This window comes from Neurospora tetraspora, assembly GCF_033439725.1.
Source record: "Neurospora tetraspora strain CBS 560.94 chromosome Unknown B0H65scaffold_3, whole genome shotgun sequence".
Lineage (NCBI taxonomy): Eukaryota > Fungi > Ascomycota > Sordariomycetes > Sordariales > Sordariaceae > Neurospora > Neurospora tetraspora.
This window is the reverse complement of record NW_026944385.1, coordinates 3,294,132-3,313,185: the sequence shown is the minus strand read 5'-3', so window position 1 is coordinate 3,313,185 and position 19,054 is coordinate 3,294,132. Positions and strand designations below refer to the sequence as shown.

Genomic DNA, 19,054 nt, shown 5'->3' with positions numbered 1-19,054 from the left:
CAGCCACGTAGTCATCTGTGCATAGGTTCCAGCCTGTCGCCTCAAGCTCGAGACCAAAGCTCCCACCTGGGTGTTGACTGACTCAGCTCAACCCAGCTACGACCAAGCGGTGAGGACGACACGGAGTAAACGCGGCAACTAGCCATGCGGACCAGCCATGAAAAGATTTTTCGGGAAGAGACCCGATAGCGTGGGAATCGCTAGTTGATCGGCGAAGATACTGGGATGATGCCTACTTTTCTTCAAGGGGACCTCCCAGTTGCCGATGAACTTATCAACATCAGTGTGTTATCAGTCCGGATACTAAACACCAAATAAGTATCTCACCGTTCTCTTACAGTTCCCCATGTCGCGCTCACGATGGCTGAAGAAGCAACATCATCCATCACTCCCATCGCCTACACCATGAAACAACGCCGATGTCACCCATCTCCATTTGCTTATCCAATCCCGATATCTGTTATCCTTTGATCCCCAATTGTTCGGCTATCGACCTAACTCCGCATCACTGCAAATACACCAAAAGTGCTTCGGTTGCCTTGACCGAAAAGGTAGCCTGACCACCAGAAGCGGGCGTAGTCTCAAACGTCTCGGTCCCGCTTATGGCACAAGATCCATTGTCAAACTGTTGCCCTCCAAACGACGGAGGACTTGCTTGATCCACTCGGGACGTCGCGCTTGCTGCCGTCAGCCTTTTCGCTCTGACCATCGACGAGGTCAAGCCGGTCAAGGTAAAGGACTGGGCAGTCCTCGTCCCGCTGCCGGCGAAATAGTCTGAATTGTACAAGAGCACTCGTAGGGGAAGCCCCCTCGAATCGAACGTGGCATAGGCCGCGTAGTTTGTTGAACCGCTATCCAAAGCCGTCAGGTGGCTCGCGCCGGCCATCAATGCTACCGCTGCGTACGCCCCGTAGTACGGGGCCCCCATGCTGTATCGGCCCCAGAAGCAGTACTGGCAGTTGCCGACGGTTCCGTGATGGAAGTACGTCCTCGACATGTTGTTATAAGTGGCACGGAGGGCGTAGTCCATGGTCCACAGCCCTGCCCCAAACGTCGGAGACACTCTGGCTGCTCCGCCGCCGGATACTGGAAGGAGTATCAGTGAATGAAATTCTTTCTAGGGGCAAAGGGTGTCCGCTACATACCCGAGTTCGTTTCGCCAAAGACGTACTCCTTCCCGACCCCGCGAGCTGCGGCTATGTCGGCGTCGAATGTGTGGATGTTTTTCGCAATGGTCGAATGGGTCATGAGACTCTGAATGCTTCCGCCCGGGTAGTTGTGGTGGGCGTAATGACGAACATGGGGCTTCACCGTTGCGTTTTCCGTCGCTATCAGCTGCGCAGCTCCCCATTTGGGCGGCGCGTCATTCCAATTCCCAGCTTGAATGATGTTGGTTCTGTCAACCGCGCTACCCACTCGGATGTTCCAGTTATTCTGCGATGCGGCATCCGTGGCCGGAGTCCAGTTGACGCCGGATGTGATCGGTTGTCCGTCTTTGACCCAGTCTATTTTGCACACAACAACCCCTTTGTCAGCACAACACGGCCGTTCCGAACCTCCAACCTCAAGGAGGGTGGGTGCTTCTCACATTCAGGTTCATTCCCAAGTTCGATCGCCAGCAGATGCTTGACCTCGGAAACAGCAACCTTGGCCGCGGCAATCGTATTGTCAATATTATTCTTGCCCCTATTCAGCCCAACCACCACACTCCCTCCGTACATCCCTGCCAGCGTCATGAACTTTGGCCCGAACGTCAACACGGACGGTGCGTCCTTGGCGTCTGCCACCGAGTACACGACGTAGGCTGACGTCTTGGCGTCATATTGCGCTCGGTCTTGCGTCGTTCCGCCGATGCGGATGGGCGGCCAGACGCCCGTCAGCGCCTTCCAGTTTGCTAGGCATTGTTGGGTGGCGGTGACGTTGATGAAGTAAGACGGGAAGGCGAAGAATTCGAAGGAGATCCCGATGGGCGCGGGGTCGAGAGGGGCGTAGGCGTAGCCTCCTGTTCCGACTTTGCTGGGGAGGCTGAAGGTGACTGCGCCGGAGGCGGGAAGAGCCGCTGTTAGGCAGAGGGCTGTGGTTACTGCTGTTTTGAGGTCTTTGGTCATGGTCGTTGAGGGTCAAGACTGGACGGATGATCGCCTCTATTTACTAGAAGAGGTCATCCCGATTCCGAGTTTCGGAATAGGACACCACCCGCCCGACTGAGGAATTTCGGTGCTTTAACCGGCCGATGCGATGCAATGCGACCAGGCACATCTGGGAAGTAATTTTTCCGCCTCTCACAATGGAATACCAGGACGATCATCCTTGGTACAACTAGAGCGGGATAACACCTTCTCGCACGCTTGGCACTGGACGCGCGCCATGTTCCTTGTTACCTACCTTACCGTTTGGTGGTAGTGTACCATACTTTGGTCGTGAAGACACTCCGCAAGCCAATTGCTAACCCCAGCTTCTTATTAGTCTGGTCCTTTTACTCCGCTTTATATGCTTTGATGGCAATGCTTGCTTTGCCCTTTCAAGTATGTGGTCACGAGTCACTTTCTCCATTACTTGAAGGTTCTAATGTTTCTGTTCCATTCTGTTATTCTCTAATAAATCCTAATATCAGTCTAACTGTTTTCTAAGCCGAATTCTATCACCTACCCATCATCACTTCCCTCTACAATATACCTACTGGACTGGCTGCACGAAGTTGCTCACAGCATCTAGCAACCGCACCAACTCTGCCGACAGCTCCCTCCCTCTCCTAAGAGATCCCTCACATACCTCCCTTATATTCGATGCCGACAACTCCGTCAGATCTTGCCTCGCCTTGCTAATAGGATAAAAACCGCTGTTAATCGTCTCCTTCTTATCAATAGCCATAAGAAGATTCGACATACCCTTACGCCTTTGCAAAAAGACCTTGAAGTCCTCACAAATCCTCTCATCCGCCTCTCTAATCTTCTGGCACAACTCAACAGCCCGTTGGAGTGGTATCTCAAACTCCCGGAAGAATGAAGCGCGCCTTTGCGCCGGCTGGCGGGCATGAATCGTCGCTCGAGCGTCGGCAAGATCTAGAAACAACTGCTCCAAAAGCTCAGATGCTTCGAGTAGGTGCTTATCCATCACCACCTTCTGCTTGTGAATCTCATCTGCTGTACCCAAAACCGAGGTCCTGGCCTGCGAGAAGCTCTGGAACTGGAAGTGTTGGATGTCGTCGTCGCCTCCCAGATCGTCTTGGTCTTCTTGGTCAACAGCTAAAAAAGGGTGGAAGTCCTCAAGATTTGTAAGAAGCAGACTCAAAGGGTGATACTCCCTCGTAACCAATAGATTCGGACACCCAGCTACATCAACACCATAGCCACCACCATCACCATCACTATTAACATCACCATTAACATCACCATCAACATCCGCAGCAGCAGCAGCAGCAGCAGTAGTAGCAGCAGTAGCAGCAGCAACATCCTGCCACTGCCACCCCGCAGAATGGAACTTTTGCAGGAGGCAGGCCGTCGTCTGCTTGTAAGCTACGCAGCAGCAGCTGTTGACGTGGGTGGGGCAGAGGACGAACTGGTGTGGTGGCTGGCGTTGGGTCATGAACTCGTCTTCGGTTGGTCGTCGGGGGAGGAGATTGAGTTTGGCAAAGGCGATGGAGGAGGATTTGGAGTTGAAAAGATTGCAGTTGTTGCATATGGTGGTTAACCGTAAGCTGTTGGGTGGTGCTTCGGAATGGAAGTCGTGGTGGTGGGGAGAGAAGTGGATGATGTTGATGCGGCACATTTTGAGTGTTTAGGTGATTTTGGGAAAGTAAGGTAAGGTATTCTGGCGAGGTGAGTAAGATGGTTAGGTAGTGCACTGCTTTGAGTATGTGGTAATGGAAGTCAAGTGTTACTGTTGTCCGAAGTGGTTGGCGGTGATGACGGGAGCTTCGAGACTGATAACATCGCAGCGAGGGACAGATGAGCATATAAGTACATGATTCCGGGAAGTTTATGATGGCCTGTGTGGCATCTGAACAACTTTTCTGAATCTCTGATGGTTTTTCTTGTCAACTATATGTCACCAGCTCACGAGCGCTTGTTGTTTTTTTTTAATTTAGGTTCTCTTGTTTTGGTTTCTAGGTACTCCGGAAGACTTCCGATCCAATCGTTCGAGTGCCCCTTTGCTGATATTCTTTGTTCTCTTCTCGTATGAGCCTCCTCCTAGGGAAGACATCCGAGCCACTCGGTTGGGCACAATCCCATTCTTCTGGATTTCTTTCGAATACTGTCTTTGTCAGGGTTTCGGGTTCCGAGTTCCGGCCGCCATTGTTCATCACCCAGCGCGGGAGAGATCGATCGCTCGGTTTTGTACAGATGGGAGGGACTAAACTGCGGCTTCTAATAATGAGCGTCTCCTGTCCGGGGAAGATATCCGAGTCAGTAGAGGACAATCTCATTCTTCTCCGAGTCTCATTCGAACGCTTCTTTGTTAGGTAGGGATCTGTCTTCCTAGTTCCGGGCATTGTTCATCACCCAGCAGCCCTGGATTCGGTCGCTCAGTTTTTGGACAGCAGGGCAGAGACAGCGTGGCACACAAGGCAAGTCAAGGCAAGTAAGGGGCCTTGCCTTGTTAGGATGAGGCCTTTCTTGACTTGTTTCAACCTGTTACTTGACTTGCCTTGCTTACTTGCCTGAATTGAGGAGTCACTGAAATGTCCCCTCAATATTATAGTTTGGTATAGGATACGAAGTTTCAGTCGGGTAGACGTAATTCGAAGCGGTACGACGATTTACGCCTGTATTTTCACCCGTATCTATACCACAGAACGTACGCTGAACGTACCGGATGGGTATATCTGAGGGGGGGGGGAAAAGGAGGGCATGCATATATGCAAGTAAACAAGGCAAGCAACCCCCCTTACTTACCTTGACTTGCCCTACCAGACCTCTTGCTTGCATTGCCTTGGTATTACTTGCCTTGTGTGCCACGCAGGCAGGATATGTGAGAAATAAATGCAATGCACATACGCCGAAGGACTACGGATGTCCGTTGCATTTATTTTTTTCGGCGTATGTCCGTTGCATTTTTTCCCCCACACAACCTGAGTGCCTTTTAGGTAGAGAGCATATAACTCTACAGGTCTTCCTTCTCGGTTGCTTTGGACAGCTAGAATTGTTCCCGTCAGATTCTCAACTGCAACATCACCCATTTCAAATCGAGGAGACCGGATTATGATTTTGTTATTCTCATTTGAGTTGGAATTGGGCACAGACAAAACCAGGATTTACATCAAAACCACCGACCAACGACAAGAAATCCATCCCTAAACTTCAAAGAGGCAACAAACAGGAAGAAATGAAGCTGAGCACTGCTCTCGTGTTGCTTGCCTCAGCTATTGCTGAGGGGCATTGTGAGTACATCAACTCTTTACCCCTATTATTTTTCGCTTCCGAGATTTGCAAGTACGGTTTGACAGATGGATGGCCCGCAACAAGAAAGGAAGTTCAAGGGGGAGGAGCCGTGGTGATGGATCACCCTGGATTGTCGAGTGGGGCGATGAGAGATATAAACGCACATCATGGAATTTCCAAACATCGAAGCCCGCATGGCTCAGTGGTAGAGCGCATCACTAGTACCATCAATACATTAACAAAAATGATGAGGTCGTCAGTTCGATTCTGGCTGTGGGCATTGCCTGAAACCCTTTCTTTTTTTTGTTTTTTCACCTTTTGTCCGTCCATTATTCCCTCCGTTATTTTTTCTTCATCCGTGGGGGCTGGGGATTGAAATTTTTGGGATCGGTTCACTTGAAAATGAACAGATTGATATCGGGTTCAACCTTTTCAAACGACAGCCGAGAGCGCTCGAACGGGAATGCCAGAGAAACGGGATAGGAAAGAGCGTGCCATGAGCTTGGGCACTGTGCCCATGGATGGCACTTGCCAAATGTTCGAGACAATGTCCTCGCAGACTCTTGCTGCGAGACGTCGGTGCAGCGCGGATTGAGGGGTTGGCCACTACTTACCTGAAGTCCTGAAGGCAGGCAAACTGGAAAGGAAGTCGCAACTCGGAGGGAATCGAGCTGCTTGGCGATGCCCGCGATAAATGCTCAGCTGTGGGCAATGACGCTCAAGATTTTTTTTTTTTTCCTTTTTTTCCCTCTCCATGAGCTTGTTTGCGAGTTGACTTTCTTGTTCCTATCTCCTTTTTCGTCCTATGTTTACTTCTTGTGCCTCATTCCATCTCTTCCATTTTAACTATGATCCTTTTCATCCGTTCGTGTGGCATACCAGAAAATCAGACTGACTAGTAGCGAACAGACACCTTCCCAAGCGTCGGCGACTCAGCCGACTGGCAATACGTCCGAACAACCGCCAACTTCCAAGATCACGGGCCAGTCCCCGACATCAACACCGATGCCATCCGATGCTATGAGCGCGACGCCGGCAAAGGGGCTCCCGGTATCCTCAACGTGACTGCCGGCCAGACTCTCAACTACAACGCCAAGGAGGTTATCTCCCACGCGGGACCCATGGCCGTCTACATTGCCAAAGTTCCCAATGGCCAGACGGCCGCGACGTGGGATGGGAAGGGCAACGTCTGGAGCAAGATCTACCAGGATTATCCGACTATTTCGGGTGGCATGTCGTGGCCTTCGCAAGGTATTTTTCTGTTTTCCTTCTTCTCCTGGTCTCCTTCGATTTCCCTGACGTCGTCATCTAACGCCTACCTTACATCTAGGTCAAAAGTCCATCGGCGTCAAGATCCCCGAATGCCTCCAGAACGGCGACTACCTCCTCCGCGCAGAGCACATCGGCCTGCACGCGGCCAGCTCCGCCGGCGGCGCCCAGTTCTACGTGTCGTGTGCGCAGATCTCAGTCAGCGAAGGCAGCGGAAGCTATAGCCCGCGGAACCAGGTCTCCTTTCCGGGCGCGTATCAGGCGACAGACCCGGGAATCATGATCGATATCTACTATCCTGTGCCCAAGAGTTATACACCGCCGGGACCGGCGGTTGAGAGTTGTGAGGAGGGTGAGGAGGGTGAGGAGGGTGAGGAGGGTAAGGAGGGTAAGGAGGGTAAGGAGGGTAAGGAGGGTAAGGAGGGTAAGGAGGGTAAGGAGGGTAAGGAGGGTAAGGAAGATAAGGAGGGTAACGAGGGTGAGGAGGGTGAGGAGAGTAAGGAGGGTGAGGAGGGTAAGGAGGGTGAGGAGGGTGAGGAGGGTGAAGAGGGTAAGGAGGGTGAGGAGGGTAAAAAGGGTGAAGATGGTGAAGAGGGTAAGGAGGGTGAGGAGGGTGAGGAGGCTAAGGAGGATCAAGAAGATAAAGAGGGTAAGGAGGGTAAGGAGGGAGGACTCCGGCTTTTATTGAAGACGGGCAAGGACTAAGGAGGGAGTAAATGGCCTCGGATTGGAGGTTTCAATCATGGTCTTCTATTGGAGGGGAGTGTTTGATGGGTTGATGATGGAGTGGAGGGGGAGGGAGGGAGGCGTGGGTGCAACGAAAAAGGGTGGAAAGGGTACAAAGGATGCAAAGGGAAGAAGGAATTAAGTAACACTGAACTAGAATATATGAGGAAGGAGTTATGACAGAAGGACTAAACTTATCTTGCCGCGCAAGCAAGCCCACGACGACGGCGACTTCGTGCGATCAATAATACAAATCCCTCAAACCTCCTCGGCCCTACATAACCACTTCGCACGGGACCAACCTATAACAAATTGGCAGCTTCGTCAAGCTGCCCGGCTAGCTCAATCGGTAGAGCGTGAGACTCTTAATCTCAAGGTTGTGGGTTCGACCCCCACGTCGGGCTCGATTCCCGATGTTCCTGGTTTCAGGACAACATCTTTTTTTTTTCTCTTTTTTTTCGTGCGTCGGAGAATTTTTGTCAAAAGTTTATTTTCGCTCATCTTGAGCCCCACATTCGCTCCGCTTTGGAGACCCACTTGCCTTTTTTGCTTGGTGAGGGCGGTTTGATTGGTCGACTTTTTCCACGTACCTTTCTGGCTTTTTGTCACTTGAGACAAACACCAACTGGAGGGAACGTGAGATCGAACAACAGTCGTGTACTAATACAAATAATCTGATTGTGAACCTTGCGGTTGGGTGCCTAGGGTAAAAAAAGGAAGAAAAGGAAACCGGAATCCGATAACTGTGGCATACCAGGTCGATGTCTTCGAAGATCCTGCCGACTGCACCGAACCCAGCAAGAAAAAAAAGGAGAGGAAAAGGGAGCGAGAAAGAAAACATCAACAAAGCCGACCTATGAAGCGAACCATCCATCCACAATACCAATCCATTCACGCCCACTCTCCCTCCCTCTTTCGCTCAAATACCTCCGTCTAAACAGCAGCCCCCCTAGTAGCAGCCGTCGTCGTCCCCCCTCCGGACTCCCCCACTTGATCTTCATAAGCAACAGTAACAGTAACAGACCGAGTCTGCACAATCCTCCCGACACTTTCACGTCCCCGCCCTGACCCTCCCTCCATTTCCTCCTCCTCTGTATTGCTGTTGTTACTATCCTCCTTCTTCAAATTCTCCTCGTCCTCCTCGCTCTCCTCCTTAGCATGCATCGTAAACCCGTACTGATCCACCTTCTTTTTGTTTCTAGAGGTACTTCCCATCTCGAGGGCGTCCGGTCCAGCGCTGCGCTTGCTTTTGCTCAAAGCTTCGGCGTAGTGACCACCGTCGTCGTCATTGCTGGAGCCGGTCTTGTAGCCCTTGGATCGCCAGATTTTGCGGCCTTTGGCTTTTTCGACGAGGGGTTGGAGGAGGGGGATGCAGGCTGCTATTATTATTAGGTTGCCTTCGATTCTGTGCGGTGGTGTGGTTAGCTAGAGATAGGTAGGTTTCGGGAGGCAAAATGGGAGGTATGCGGGCGGGTAGTTTGAATGGCAGGTATGGTAGGTACTTACGAAGTCCAGTATAACGGGTCGCAGAGATCGTCTGAGGGTGGCCTTCATTGTTAGGTATGTTTTCATCTTGGAAAGGGACGGTCGTTGCGCCGGTTGGGAGGCCGGCGTTGTGTTGAGGGAGAAACTTACAGCTAGGGTCATGACTTGATAGAGTCGATACGCCGGTTGCTTTGATGATACCGACTGCACCCGATCTACATGGTTGGTTGTTGCCATGTTAGTCAACACGAACGTGTGGCATAAGGCAAACAGATGGTAGAACGCGAAACCACCAGCTAGGTACTTACACGAGGCCCATACCGAGAGCACAGCACAGAGCTAGCTTCTTTTTGGTCTGCATTTGCAGCTTCCATAGAACAACAGCCGGGTAGATGGCCAAGTAAAAGTCGAGAAATGCGGAGCATGCTGTGTAGTTGTGGCAATGCCGTGGTTAGCTAACCCCATGTTCTGTTCTTGCTCCTTGAACCGACGAGATTAAAACTTACTACTAGCCCAATAAGCCAACCCCTCCAGCAGCCCCAGAGCAAGACAGTTATGGGGCATGGTAAGAGTCCAGAGCGCATGAGTCGGCGTGCACTGCAGGAGCAAAGTCATGACCATAACCGTGTGCGACAGGCAGCAGATGGTGCCCATGGACCACAAGACCATGGTGTGCAGCCGGCTGGGCGCGAGCAGTCGGACCAGGAGGGCGATAACGGCCAGCTTGGGAAAGCCGAGCGTTTTGATTCCGGGGAAGTAGGCGGCTATCATCCATTTGATGGTGTTTTCCTTTTGCTCGAGGTCGAGATCGGCAAAGTGTCGGCCGTTGCCCCAGGAGACGGATATCGTTACGAAAATGTTGGAGAGAACGGCGCAGAACTGTGGGGACATGGTTAAGTCATGTCAGCTGGAGGAATTTCCATAGCTCTGGATAATCGGTGGTTTGGGTGGGTATGTAGTGTACCTACACACGAGAAGATAATGATGTAGTCATCGAAGCCGAGCTTGCCATGCACGACAGCTCGGACGTAGAGACGAGCGCCGACGAAGAGAAGGGCGAATATTGTGAATATCCAGCACAACGCAATCATCATTGGCCCTTTGTCGTCCATTTTGTCTGGGTAGGTAGACAGAGCAATACTGCCTAGTGTTCGAGGTAGAAAGATGCACTCGAGAAAACAAAAATCGTTGTACACCAAAAGCACATCACCGCCGACAGATGGCTTCAAGGGAAGAGCAGAGGTACAGATAGATATTGAAGATGGAGATAGATGGCATGCTGCACAACGACACTCAACTGTAAATGGTCCACCTCCAGAGGTTCAGGGTCTTCAACTTCGATAGCAGCAAGGCAACTTGTAGCAAGCCCTAGACAGATGAAAATCGCCCGCCAAATGTAGGGGATCTTGACATTTGAGCCGAGTAAGATCACGAACCGCGAAGCAACGGCGCCCGAGCCAAGGGGCTGGGAACTTCTAGAACATCTGCCGACATCTGTCAACGTTTTCTGCTTTAAACTTCATACTGGGTCACTTGCAGGAAGCAATTTGTGATACCACCTTGACCCAAGCCCTTGGGACTTGAACTCTAAATGTAGGTGGCGTGCCCTGGTCTCGTCAACATGGGGACGTTGACTCTAGCAGCAATGACCTGTCGTAATGACATGGTTCCTTGCAGGACAATGGACAGCCGTTGAGTGGCCAGGTCGGAACCCCCTTTTCAGCGAAAGAAGCAAAGTTCCTTTCTACAATGTATTTTCTTGGCTGAGACGGTCTGAAGACTTGGGGTACGGCGCCCGTGTTGAGGCGGGTTGGAAAGAAAGCTGTTGAAGAGGGCGTTCCGAGGTCGAGATCTTCCAGGTTGTTGTATTTTGGAATCGTGGAATCTTCCTTCGACAGGCAATATATCCCTAAAAATGTCCGAGTCATCACGAGGCTAGTAATGTCTTGATATGGTGGTTGCCGGGGATTCAGTGATTGATGGCTGGGAAGTTGTCTGGTAGAAATAATGAGGCGGAATGAACAAGGTAGGTACGCCCATATGTTGTATAGCCAGGGGAGTCTCGAGTCTCAAGGAACAACTCATCGGTGAGAACCCACGAGTGTCCATGCTGGTGGGAGTCGCCATCCTCCTCGTCTCGACAGCACCTTGTAGTAAACGGTGGGGCGGTGAGGTTGCCTCGCTCTCGGTCCTCGTTGTCGGAGCAATCATGAGATTCAAGGTCGCATTTCTTCTTCGGCGACGAGATTTGGACCTTCAGTAGACCGCAACGTGAACCCACTGTTCATGAAACGGTCGGTGCATGCTGTACAGTGATGTTTTGACGCCGTGTTAGCATCGGAACAGCGAACCGGTGCCTGGATAGGGCCCGGACAGGCTTGACAGGCTGGTTTAGCGGGTCTCGGTTAGTGCCGAACCGCTGTCAAAGCGCCAACGGTCCAGCTAACAGCCTCATCCGGGTGGGTCCAGCCCTACATCTAACACAGTGTAACTTGATCATGCATTCTTGCCAACCTAAGTTGAGGTTTGGATGTGATCTTCATGACCATCGATGGAAGGCCTGTCAGTTAGCCCCGGGACAACGCATCCAGCGGGAATGTGGGCGAAAGCGGAGATGGCAGGGAGACAATGATAACCTTTGTGCATTTTATGCCACCACTCAAGGTAGGGGGTCAAGGCCATAGTATTGCCCCCATATCGGCCCCGGGCTATTCATGCTAATCGAGATTTCTCTAGACCTGTCGGCGTCGTCAACTTCACGGATACGCAAGCCCTTTTGTGTATATAAGCGGCGGCATACTTCTCCCCCATCGAGCCATTCTCCACGTTTCAGTAGCACATTACACATACAGCCAACATGTCCACAACAGTTGATCTCTCGCTCGCAACCCGGCCAAGCGACGCCGATGCTGTGCCGGGGTTGCTCAAGGATCTCAATGCTCTTCAGGGAGACTGGAAGGAAGGCGATGAGGAGACGCGCCACAAGATGGTTGTCAAGGCACGGAGTCTTCTTCAGTCTCTCATGACACCCCGTGAGCAGATGTTGCAACACACATGGGCTGATGTAAGTGGCCGAGCCTCTCCCCCAAGCCATCGTTACCAGGTTGCTGACACTAGGCACAAATACAGCCAGGACTTGATGCTGCTTTGATCACCGGTGTCGATGTCGGTCTTTGGAAGCTCATGGTCAAGAATGGCGTCGATGCCGTCCACAAGGTTGACGATCTGGCCAAGTCTTTGGGCATGGATCCTGAACTTCTCGGTTAGTGACTTTTAGTTCATGAACAAAAAGGAAATTGAGCTAACAGATCATATTACAGGCCGCCTACTGCGCCATGTGTGCGCCATGGGCCATCTTGAAGAGGTTGCTCAGGATGAGTACAAGCTCACAAACTTTACCAAGTCATTGAGCCTGGATGTCATCGGCGACGGCTATGTTTGCCTGTGAGTTAGAATCCAAATAGGGATACCGGTGCTGAACTCTCGGATTCAGTCTTGCTAACCATATTCTTTTCACGTCCAACAGGCTTGGTGGCATTGGTCGCAGCCCAATCGACTTTTACAAGTTCCTTCGCGAGACCAACTGGCGGAATCCTGTCGATGCCGCTCACACGGCGTTCCATGCGTCATACAACAGCGACTTGCCAAACTGCATGCTTTATCTCGGGTCCATCGGCATGGGCCCTCAAATGAACCACCATAGTAAGTCCTGCGCCACAAGGAATATTGTCTTGCGATAGTACGTGGGAATCTGTTCACTAACCTCGCAATTCACACTCATAGTGGGCGGCTACAGGCAGGGTCGATTGCCATGGCATCATCCCAAAATCTATCCTGTAGAGGAGGAGTTGTTCCCCGGTACCGATGCATCGCCCGATGCGCCGCTAGTCGTTGACGTCGCTGGCGGCCTTGGCCATGACATTGACGAGTTCAAGAGAAACTACCCCAACCACCCCGGCGTAAGTAGCACCACCTACCTGTTACTTCCGACATGACAAGAAAATGGGCATGATTTGACTGACTGGCCGTGTGTAGAAACTGATCCTACAAGATCGTCCTTCCGTCATCGAAGACGCCAAGGACATTGATCCCTCGATCGAGCGCATGCCCCACGACTTCCTAACCGAGCAGCCCATCAAGGGAGCCAGGGCCTATTTCATGCACTCGATTCTTCACGACTGGCCGGATGATGTCTGCCAGAAGATTCTCGCTCGTCTGGCGGAAGCGATGAAGCCCGGATACAGCAAGCTGCTCATCTTCGAATGCGTGATCCCGCGAACCGGTGCTTATTGGGAAGGGACCGCGGGCGATATGCTGATGATGACGCAGCTGTCGGCTTGCGAGCGGACGGAGGACCAGTGGCATCAACTCATTGAGGGCAGCGGGTTGGGGCTGAAGATTACAAAGTTCTGGTCGAGTGGGTTGAGTGCTGTTGAGAATCTGATTGAGTGCGAGCTGGCGTAAGCAAGAATCTGCTTGATGACGACGTAGACAGAATATAATCCTTGATTCCTCCTTTTTCACGATATGATTCTTTTGAATTTGGTGATAGAAAAGCGTATCCGTGCGCTCAGTGCTTTGTTCGTGTTGCGGGTTGTTCAGCTACGACCACCCCCCGTCAACACCCATCAGTCTTGCTTCACCACATTCCGGATCTGACCTCCGCATCCTTGACGAGATCATGTCAAAGCACAAGATACATACAAAGTCCCAACACAGTTATGCATCATTGACGTAGGCTTTTGTACTCTGTTGAAAACACTGGGAATCATTGATGGCCATTGATGTTGAAGCTTTGAGCAGGCTCGTAAAGATCGTCATAATCAAAAGCAAGAACTAAACGTTCGCTGTGTAGGTAGCCAACAAAGAAGCGCTATTCACTACATCCCTTTCAATAAAGCGTTGAAACTTTGTTGAAAGATTGTCCCAACCGCACCATCACCCAACCGCAAAGCCATCAACTCAAACGCCAACATCAAGATGGCCGTCTACGAAATCGGAGAGACAATCGTCTACACAGAAAGGGCGACGAAGAAGAATCTCATTGCCGTGGCTAGACTAAGCAATCTAATCACCCACGAAATGACAGTTACCCAGAAAGCACAATTTATTTTCTCTGATTTGTATCCGTGATGTTCATCGTGTGTACAAGCAACCAATCCACACAAAAACAAGCCATAATCTCCCAGTGAACCTTCCTTAACAAACAAATTGTTCCTGCACAGAAAGCCGTGACACCCTCGAGTGACAACAAAGCCGCAAACACATTGAGCCAGCCAGCCACCTTTTTCCTATCGCATACACAACACCATCATCCCTTCCGAGCCCGACTATGTAGACCACATCAAGAGTCACGCTTCAAAAAGTTATTCAAATAATCCATCTTCCCCACCGGCACGCCCTTCATCCTCAGAATCGCATAAGCAGTCTGCAGATGAAAGAAGAAATTCGGCACCGCGAACTTCATCACGTAATGCACCGGCGTCACATTATACACCTCAGCCATCAACTGCAGATTGATGGTGTTGTTGCGCACGTGCGCCTCGTCCACCACCTTCTTCTCCACCTTCTGCAGCATGTCAATCGTGTGCTGGCACCGCTCAATGAGCTGCTCGATGGTGGTCTCGTCATCCGCAAAGACGACGCCGCTCTGACCGGTCACCACGTCGATGAATTTCTTGGGCGTGTTGCTGGCTACTTGGACCTGGAAGGTCAGGGGCTTCATGTCTGGATGCAAGGTCCAGTGTGGCAATTCCTGCAGCGAAATGTCGTTGACTTGGGCGTGCTTGGTGGCGGTGACGAGGAGGTGCTTGAGGGTGTGTTGACCCCGGAGGAAGGTGGGGATGCTGATGTCGTAGAGGGAGAGGCCAGCCTGGCCTTCTTGCGTGTTTTCTTCGGACATGGTGATTTGGAGGCAGGGAGAAGATTATGGTTGTAGTGGTTTGATGTCTAGTGAGGTGGTGGAAGATGGTTGTTGAGATGATGGACGGGTGCAGTTGTTGATAAATGTGAGTGCGGTCAAGGTTCAATTATCATCAAATTTAGACAGGCCGAGAAAACATCATATCCACAGCACTTACCTCATGCGACGGTATGACGCTAGAGCCCCGAAAATGCGGTACTTGTACACGGCGGGGGAAGTTGGAGTTTTGTACTGATGAATGGCATATTTGCGTCATCATGAGTTCACGTTGCGGACCGACCCTCCGGCATCGTCCTTTACGGCTCCAACCCCAATGCCGCAATCTAGTCCGTCAAACTCCAACAGAACCCACCTACCTAAACACCGAGTCAACCTAAACGTTCATACTCAATTGAATTCTGCATATTATGGGCGTTCGAGATCTCAAATCAACACCCCCAACCCCCCTATCAACAGACCTGAGCGTCGGGCAATGTGCCGGATCAGGCGCAGAAGAGGTTCGGGTTCAATCGCCTCTCCGAAAGAGTCGCGCTCCATCTTTAACTGATCAATCGTCGGAAATTGGCGACGAAGGATTGTCCTCGGAGTCACTGGCTGGTATCGAAGCAGACCCAGGGGCAGCCTTCCAGGAAGTCCTGACTGCGCATGTACCCATGGGCAGCAGCGCGGCGATGGAGTCTCAACGACAAAGGGAGTGATATTCTTTAGCCCACTCGAAAAGATGGTTCAATCCATGTTTTGGACAGACACTGGTCGTAGTTGATTGAGAAGGCTTGGTGGTCAAATAGGTGAGTGTCCATCCTGAGAAGTCAAGATTCAATTCCGAAGCTGACTGGACCTGGCCGCAGTAATGACAAGGTCGTCCTTGCAGACACGGCCGTCACAGACAAGATCTTCCACCTACCGCTCGAAAACTACGTCCAAGTTCGGCATCAATTGCGTCGAGTCAGCCTGGCCAATTGTGCTGGCGCAGAAGGTTGTATCAACAATCCTGAGATTTCAGCTCCGGAACCTCACCGACACCGAGATCTAGACCTAGATAAATTCGCAAATGAGGAAGGTATACAGAGCGGGAAACCGGAATAAGACGACGCACGCAACCATTCAACCATCCCCCCGTTTCCTTCCAATGGCTTTTCATTGGCCGCCCTTCATGGACGGGACAGGAGATGTGACCATGCACCCCCTCGGCCCCTCATAGCATTCACCCGCCTTCCCGGTTAAGGTTCTTACATATATTAAACCTATTCTTGCTCGGCGAGTCAGTGTAGCATTCGATGGACATGTGATGTACATTCTCTCCTTCCTGAAAAGAGGCCTTGGTGGGCATCATTTGTACCCTTCTTACGGCTGGGTCAGTTCTATCCTGACGGCACTCCATGCTGTCTTACGCTGGCATTCTCTGGAACCAGACGAGTTTGGAGCGACGTCGTGCTATCATTAGTCCACCGCCACAAAAGCTTCAAGGTTAATGAATGAGTGCCGCGGGTTGTGGAAATATGGCCTGTGTAACCTGGAGAGGGCGAATGATACCGCACATCTCCGAATAGGGGTCTGGAACACAAAAGGTCCGGATGACAACATCTGAGTTGCCACTCGCAACATTCAGTATTCAATACCTTATGTAACAGTTTCAACCCGAGTACACTACAACTACCTCGTGTAACGCTTTTGCAAGACACCTGTTACATGAGTGCTTTACAAGCTGCATGTCCTCAAGTTGCTGAGTCTTTCTCTCCCCAACCCTTATCGACATGAGCATAGGTACCAAAACTCACGAGACATAATAAGACGTCAGACTAGTGAACATTGCTGGCCATATATGTCTTCAGCATACTCCGTTCAAGACGCTACCGTGTGGTATGAGGCCAGACTTCCCCCGGAAAGTTCACCCTGATAGTTCACTGAGAAAACCAGCTAAAAAGAAAAGAAAGAACGCGGATGGACAGCTACAGTATTCATTGAGCGTCAAAGACGCATTGCTTCGAGAAATCTAGACCATCCACAGACATCGCCAACACCTTCAGCCGATGGGATCTAACTAACTGATTTCCCTACCAACCTGGGAGTCCATGTCCAATGGACCACTTCATACATCCAATCGTCCTGTCGAGATCCCTCGAGAATTTACTGGCAAAGCCAAGACGGAGGAATGTTGCGATATTGCTTACCTCTCCAGCCAGCATCGTGTAACGCAAAGAGTTGTATCCAACGCAGCAGGAGTCGTATAGGACACTCGGGCTCTGTCTGGGCTCTGTAGATTCACAGACCTGAACGTCTAGTACCTCTAGAGAGAGAGATTTTGGAGTTGACGCAAATCCTTAAATAGCCCTCAACAGCTCCTCTTCATCCATCAACTACTTGGTCATCCCCATCCGTCAGTCACCCTCAAATTCTCAAACACAAAACCTCAAACCTCATCGGAGCATTCAATTCCACTTTCTTCCCACCCGCCCGGGCCATTCATCAACCATCAAAGGTACGTACATCCCTCCCGTCTCCTCATCAACCCATCCAGTCCCAGTCCCAGTCCCAGTCTGTCTCTCAACCACCACCAACAACTACCTCAACCTCTACTACTCAAACCGACATTAACCCAAGCATCCATCCCGCAGATCAAGTCAAGTCATCAAGATGCGTCTCACAACAACCCTCTCCTCCTTCCTCCTCAGCCTCCTCGCTATCGGCATCGTTGCAGAAAAATGCGCCTGCAACGGCGGCACCGACCACTCCAAGACGGCCTGCGACCGGATCGGAGCCGTGTACGGCGTCTACGGCTGCGGCTTCACGGGCTGCTGCGTCAACCCCGGCACGCAGCACAACAAGTTTGTCCAGGCGTGCAAGGATCTGGGGTATGGGTTTAAGAGGTGTGATGATTGTGGTACTTGTTAGTGTAGGTTGATGCGAAAGGGAGGAGGGAGGAGGGGGGTGGGCCGAGGGGGGAACTGAGGGAATGGGACTGATAAGGGGACTGATTGTACATGCATTGTTAGCAACGCGAGAGAGGAGATGGCTGGGGGGTTTTTTTTTTCGTTCTCGTGGCTTCGTTTGTTTGGTGTTATTTTCAAGTAAGTATCGTTGCCTCTTCAGTCGTCTTCGTCAGTTTCCCTTGAGAACTGAAGTGGAAGGAAGCATCGGGACGGGAGGCATGCAAGCATCAGCGTGCAGCGGCAGGCGTCTGGAACAAGCAAAATTCAACACCTGGTGCAAACCTTGAAGACGACATGAAATCCAAAAGGAAAGGGATAAAGTACACGAAGATGCGCATCCGGTTTTTCATGCATGTGGATGGATGGAATGCTCTTTCTTGTAAGTCCCCAAGAAAGGGCGATGTTGTCAACACCACCCAACGTGGGTGATGCTCGCAACACAAAGCAGTGCTATGCACTACTCCTTATAAGCCCTAAATCTGTGGCGGATTATCATCAAGGAATGATTGATCAGCCGCATTGCCCGGCTAGCTCAATCGGTAGAGCGTGAGACTCTTAAGCAGTTCCTCCGTAATCTCAAGGTTGTGGGTTCGACCCCCACGTCGGGCTCAATTCCCGTCGTTCATTTCAATTTTTTTTCGACTTTTTGTTTTTCCCTCCTTTACTTTGTTTTCTTCCCTTTCTTATTTCTCTTTTTGTTTGTTTGTTTGTTTGTTTGTTTGTTCATTCGTTCAATTGAGCTCCGTTCCCTCATACCGATAAGTAATGTGTTTTGCTCGCTATGTGATGTGGCAGTGCTGGTAAGCAAGTATGGAGTTGAAGCCATTGGGAAGTTAGAGCTGTCAAATGTTATAAGGAAGAGGCCGAGGACGTACTTGGGGGTTGTCGGGCGGCTAAAGAAACACTGAATCATTGTTGTCGGATGGTGAACTCGCGAGCATATGATGTCAAGATCTATACCCTGTCTTCAACAAGGTCCGCTGGCTCAATGGCAGAGCGTCTGACTACGAATCAGGAGGTTCCAGGTTCGACCCCTGGGTGGATCGAGTTGCTTTCATTTTTGCCCGTAGACTCTCCACGATCATCTGTGATGCTTTTTTTTTCTTGCTCCCCGGTTTTTGAGTGTTCTTCAGAAGACACTCGTTTACAAACCCAGGCTTTGAGACGTCAAGGTAATAATGGTTGTTCTCATGTGTCATTTGAACTTCCCCAAGCGCCGAGGGGCCGTCGCCTGTGACATGCAGTTATCAACTCGAAGATTCTGTGTCCTGGAGTTGTTCTCTTTACTCTTTTAATGTCAACGGACACAACCTTTTACCGGCATGTCCCCGAAAACACAG

The 19,054-nt window shown here is 51.0% G+C and overlaps 7 protein-coding genes and 4 non-coding genes across 11 annotated transcripts; 7 read left to right on the top strand and 4 right to left on the bottom strand.

Annotated features, from left to right (window-relative positions):
* Positions 1–76: 76 nt before the first annotated feature.
* B0H65DRAFT_167318 (uncharacterized protein) lies at positions 77–2,392 on the bottom strand. Its single transcript, XM_062821320.1, has 3 exons — positions 1,589–2,392; positions 1,146–1,505; positions 77–1,086 (listed from the first exon to the last, which is right to left on the bottom strand). The coding sequence occupies exons 1-3, from the start codon at positions 2,106–2,108 to the stop codon at positions 506–508; spliced, it is 1,461 nt and encodes a 486-aa protein (XP_062683239.1). The 5' UTR covers positions 2,109–2,392; the 3' UTR covers positions 77–505.
* Positions 2,393–2,676: 284 nt separating this feature from the next.
* Positions 2,677–3,768, bottom strand: B0H65DRAFT_422862 (uncharacterized protein; the record flags this gene model as incomplete). The annotated part of the gene is made up of 2 exons (XM_062824422.1): positions 2,677–3,186; positions 3,376–3,768. 2 exons carry the CDS (start codon positions 3,766–3,768, stop codon positions 2,677–2,679), a joined length of 903 nt encoding a protein of 300 aa, XP_062683238.1.
* A 1,557-nt stretch (positions 3,769–5,325) lies between these two features.
* On the top strand, positions 5,326–7,736 carry B0H65DRAFT_508125 (glycosyl hydrolase family 61-domain-containing protein; the record flags this gene model as incomplete). The annotated part of the gene is made up of 4 exons (XM_062828202.1): positions 5,326–5,380; positions 6,291–6,632; positions 6,712–7,002; positions 7,696–7,736. The coding sequence occupies 4 exons, from the start codon at positions 5,326–5,328 to the stop codon at positions 7,734–7,736; spliced, it is 729 nt and encodes a 242-aa protein (XP_062683237.1).
* On the top strand, positions 5,570–5,661 carry B0H65DRAFT_t190. The gene has a single exon. It is a non-coding gene; the product is annotated as a tRNA-Thr (tRNA).
* B0H65DRAFT_t191 lies at positions 7,708–7,780 on the top strand. The gene has a single exon. It is a non-coding gene; the product is annotated as a tRNA-Lys (tRNA).
* Positions 7,781–8,309: 529 nt separating this feature from the next.
* On the bottom strand, positions 8,310–9,973 carry B0H65DRAFT_423557 (uncharacterized protein; the record flags this gene model as incomplete). Its single annotated transcript, XM_062824465.1, has 4 exons — positions 8,310–8,781; positions 8,883–8,924; positions 9,388–9,740; positions 9,830–9,973. 4 exons carry the CDS (start codon positions 9,971–9,973, stop codon positions 8,310–8,312), a joined length of 1,011 nt encoding a protein of 336 aa, XP_062683236.1.
* Positions 9,974–11,393: 1,420 nt separating this feature from the next.
* B0H65DRAFT_167285 (S-adenosyl-L-methionine-dependent methyltransferase) lies at positions 11,394–13,348 on the top strand. Its single transcript, XM_062821319.1, has 7 exons — positions 11,394–11,525; positions 11,598–11,925; positions 11,991–12,123; positions 12,182–12,305; positions 12,388–12,563; positions 12,645–12,820; positions 12,897–13,348. Exons 2-7 carry the CDS (start codon positions 11,719–11,721, stop codon positions 13,323–13,325), a joined length of 1,245 nt encoding a protein of 414 aa, XP_062683235.1. The 5' UTR covers positions 11,394–11,525; positions 11,598–11,718; the 3' UTR covers positions 13,326–13,348.
* A 436-nt stretch (positions 13,349–13,784) lies between these two features.
* B0H65DRAFT_462541 (uncharacterized protein) lies at positions 13,785–14,996 on the bottom strand. The gene has a single exon (XM_062826647.1). It carries the CDS (start codon positions 14,761–14,763, stop codon positions 14,206–14,208), a length of 558 nt encoding a protein of 185 aa, XP_062683234.1. The 5' UTR covers positions 14,764–14,996; the 3' UTR covers positions 13,785–14,205.
* A 2,422-nt stretch (positions 14,997–17,418) lies between these two features.
* On the top strand, positions 17,419–17,676 carry B0H65DRAFT_508099 (uncharacterized protein; the record flags this gene model as incomplete). The annotated part of the gene is made up of 1 exon (XM_062828200.1): positions 17,419–17,676. One exon carries the CDS (start codon positions 17,419–17,421, stop codon positions 17,674–17,676), a length of 258 nt encoding a protein of 85 aa, XP_062683233.1.
* A 559-nt stretch (positions 17,677–18,235) lies between these two features.
* Positions 18,236–18,323, top strand: B0H65DRAFT_t192. Its single transcript has one exon. It is a non-coding gene; the product is annotated as a tRNA-Lys (tRNA).
* A 365-nt stretch (positions 18,324–18,688) lies between these two features.
* B0H65DRAFT_t193 lies at positions 18,689–18,760 on the top strand. Its single transcript has one exon. It is a non-coding gene; the product is annotated as a tRNA-Arg (tRNA).
* Positions 18,761–19,054: the final 294 nt, after the last annotated feature.

What these genes read in the sequence shown, in the direction of transcription:
- B0H65DRAFT_167285 (XM_062821319.1), top strand. Translation starts at nt 11,719, where the DNA reads ATGTCCACAACAGTTGATCTCTCGCTCGCAACCCGGCCAAGCGACGCC. An exon ending in GGCGACGGCTATGTTTGCCT is followed by an intron (nt 12,306 to 12,387) that starts GTGAGTTAGAAT and finishes CACGTCCAACAG; the next exon opens with GCTTGGTGGCATTGGTCGCA. An exon ending in CCCTCAAATGAACCACCATA is followed by an intron (nt 12,564 to 12,644) that starts GTAAGTCCTGCG and finishes TCACACTCATAG; the next exon opens with TGGGCGGCTACAGGCAGGGT.
- B0H65DRAFT_167318 (XM_062821320.1), bottom strand. Translation starts at nt 2,108, where the DNA reads ATGACCAAAGACCTCAAAACAGCAGTAACCACAGCCCTCTGCCTAACA. An exon ending in ACTTGGGAATGAACCTGAAT is followed by an intron (nt 1,506 to 1,588) that starts GTGAGAAGCACC and finishes TGTGCAAAATAG; the next exon opens with ACTGGGTCAAAGACGGACAA. An exon ending in CTTTGGCGAAACGAACTCGG is followed by an intron (nt 1,087 to 1,145) that starts GTATGTAGCGGA and finishes TACTCCTTCCAG; the next exon opens with TATCCGGCGGCGGAGCAGCC.
- B0H65DRAFT_462541 (XM_062826647.1), bottom strand. Translation starts at nt 14,763, where the DNA reads ATGTCCGAAGAAAACACGCAAGAAGGCCAGGCTGGCCTCTCCCTCTAC.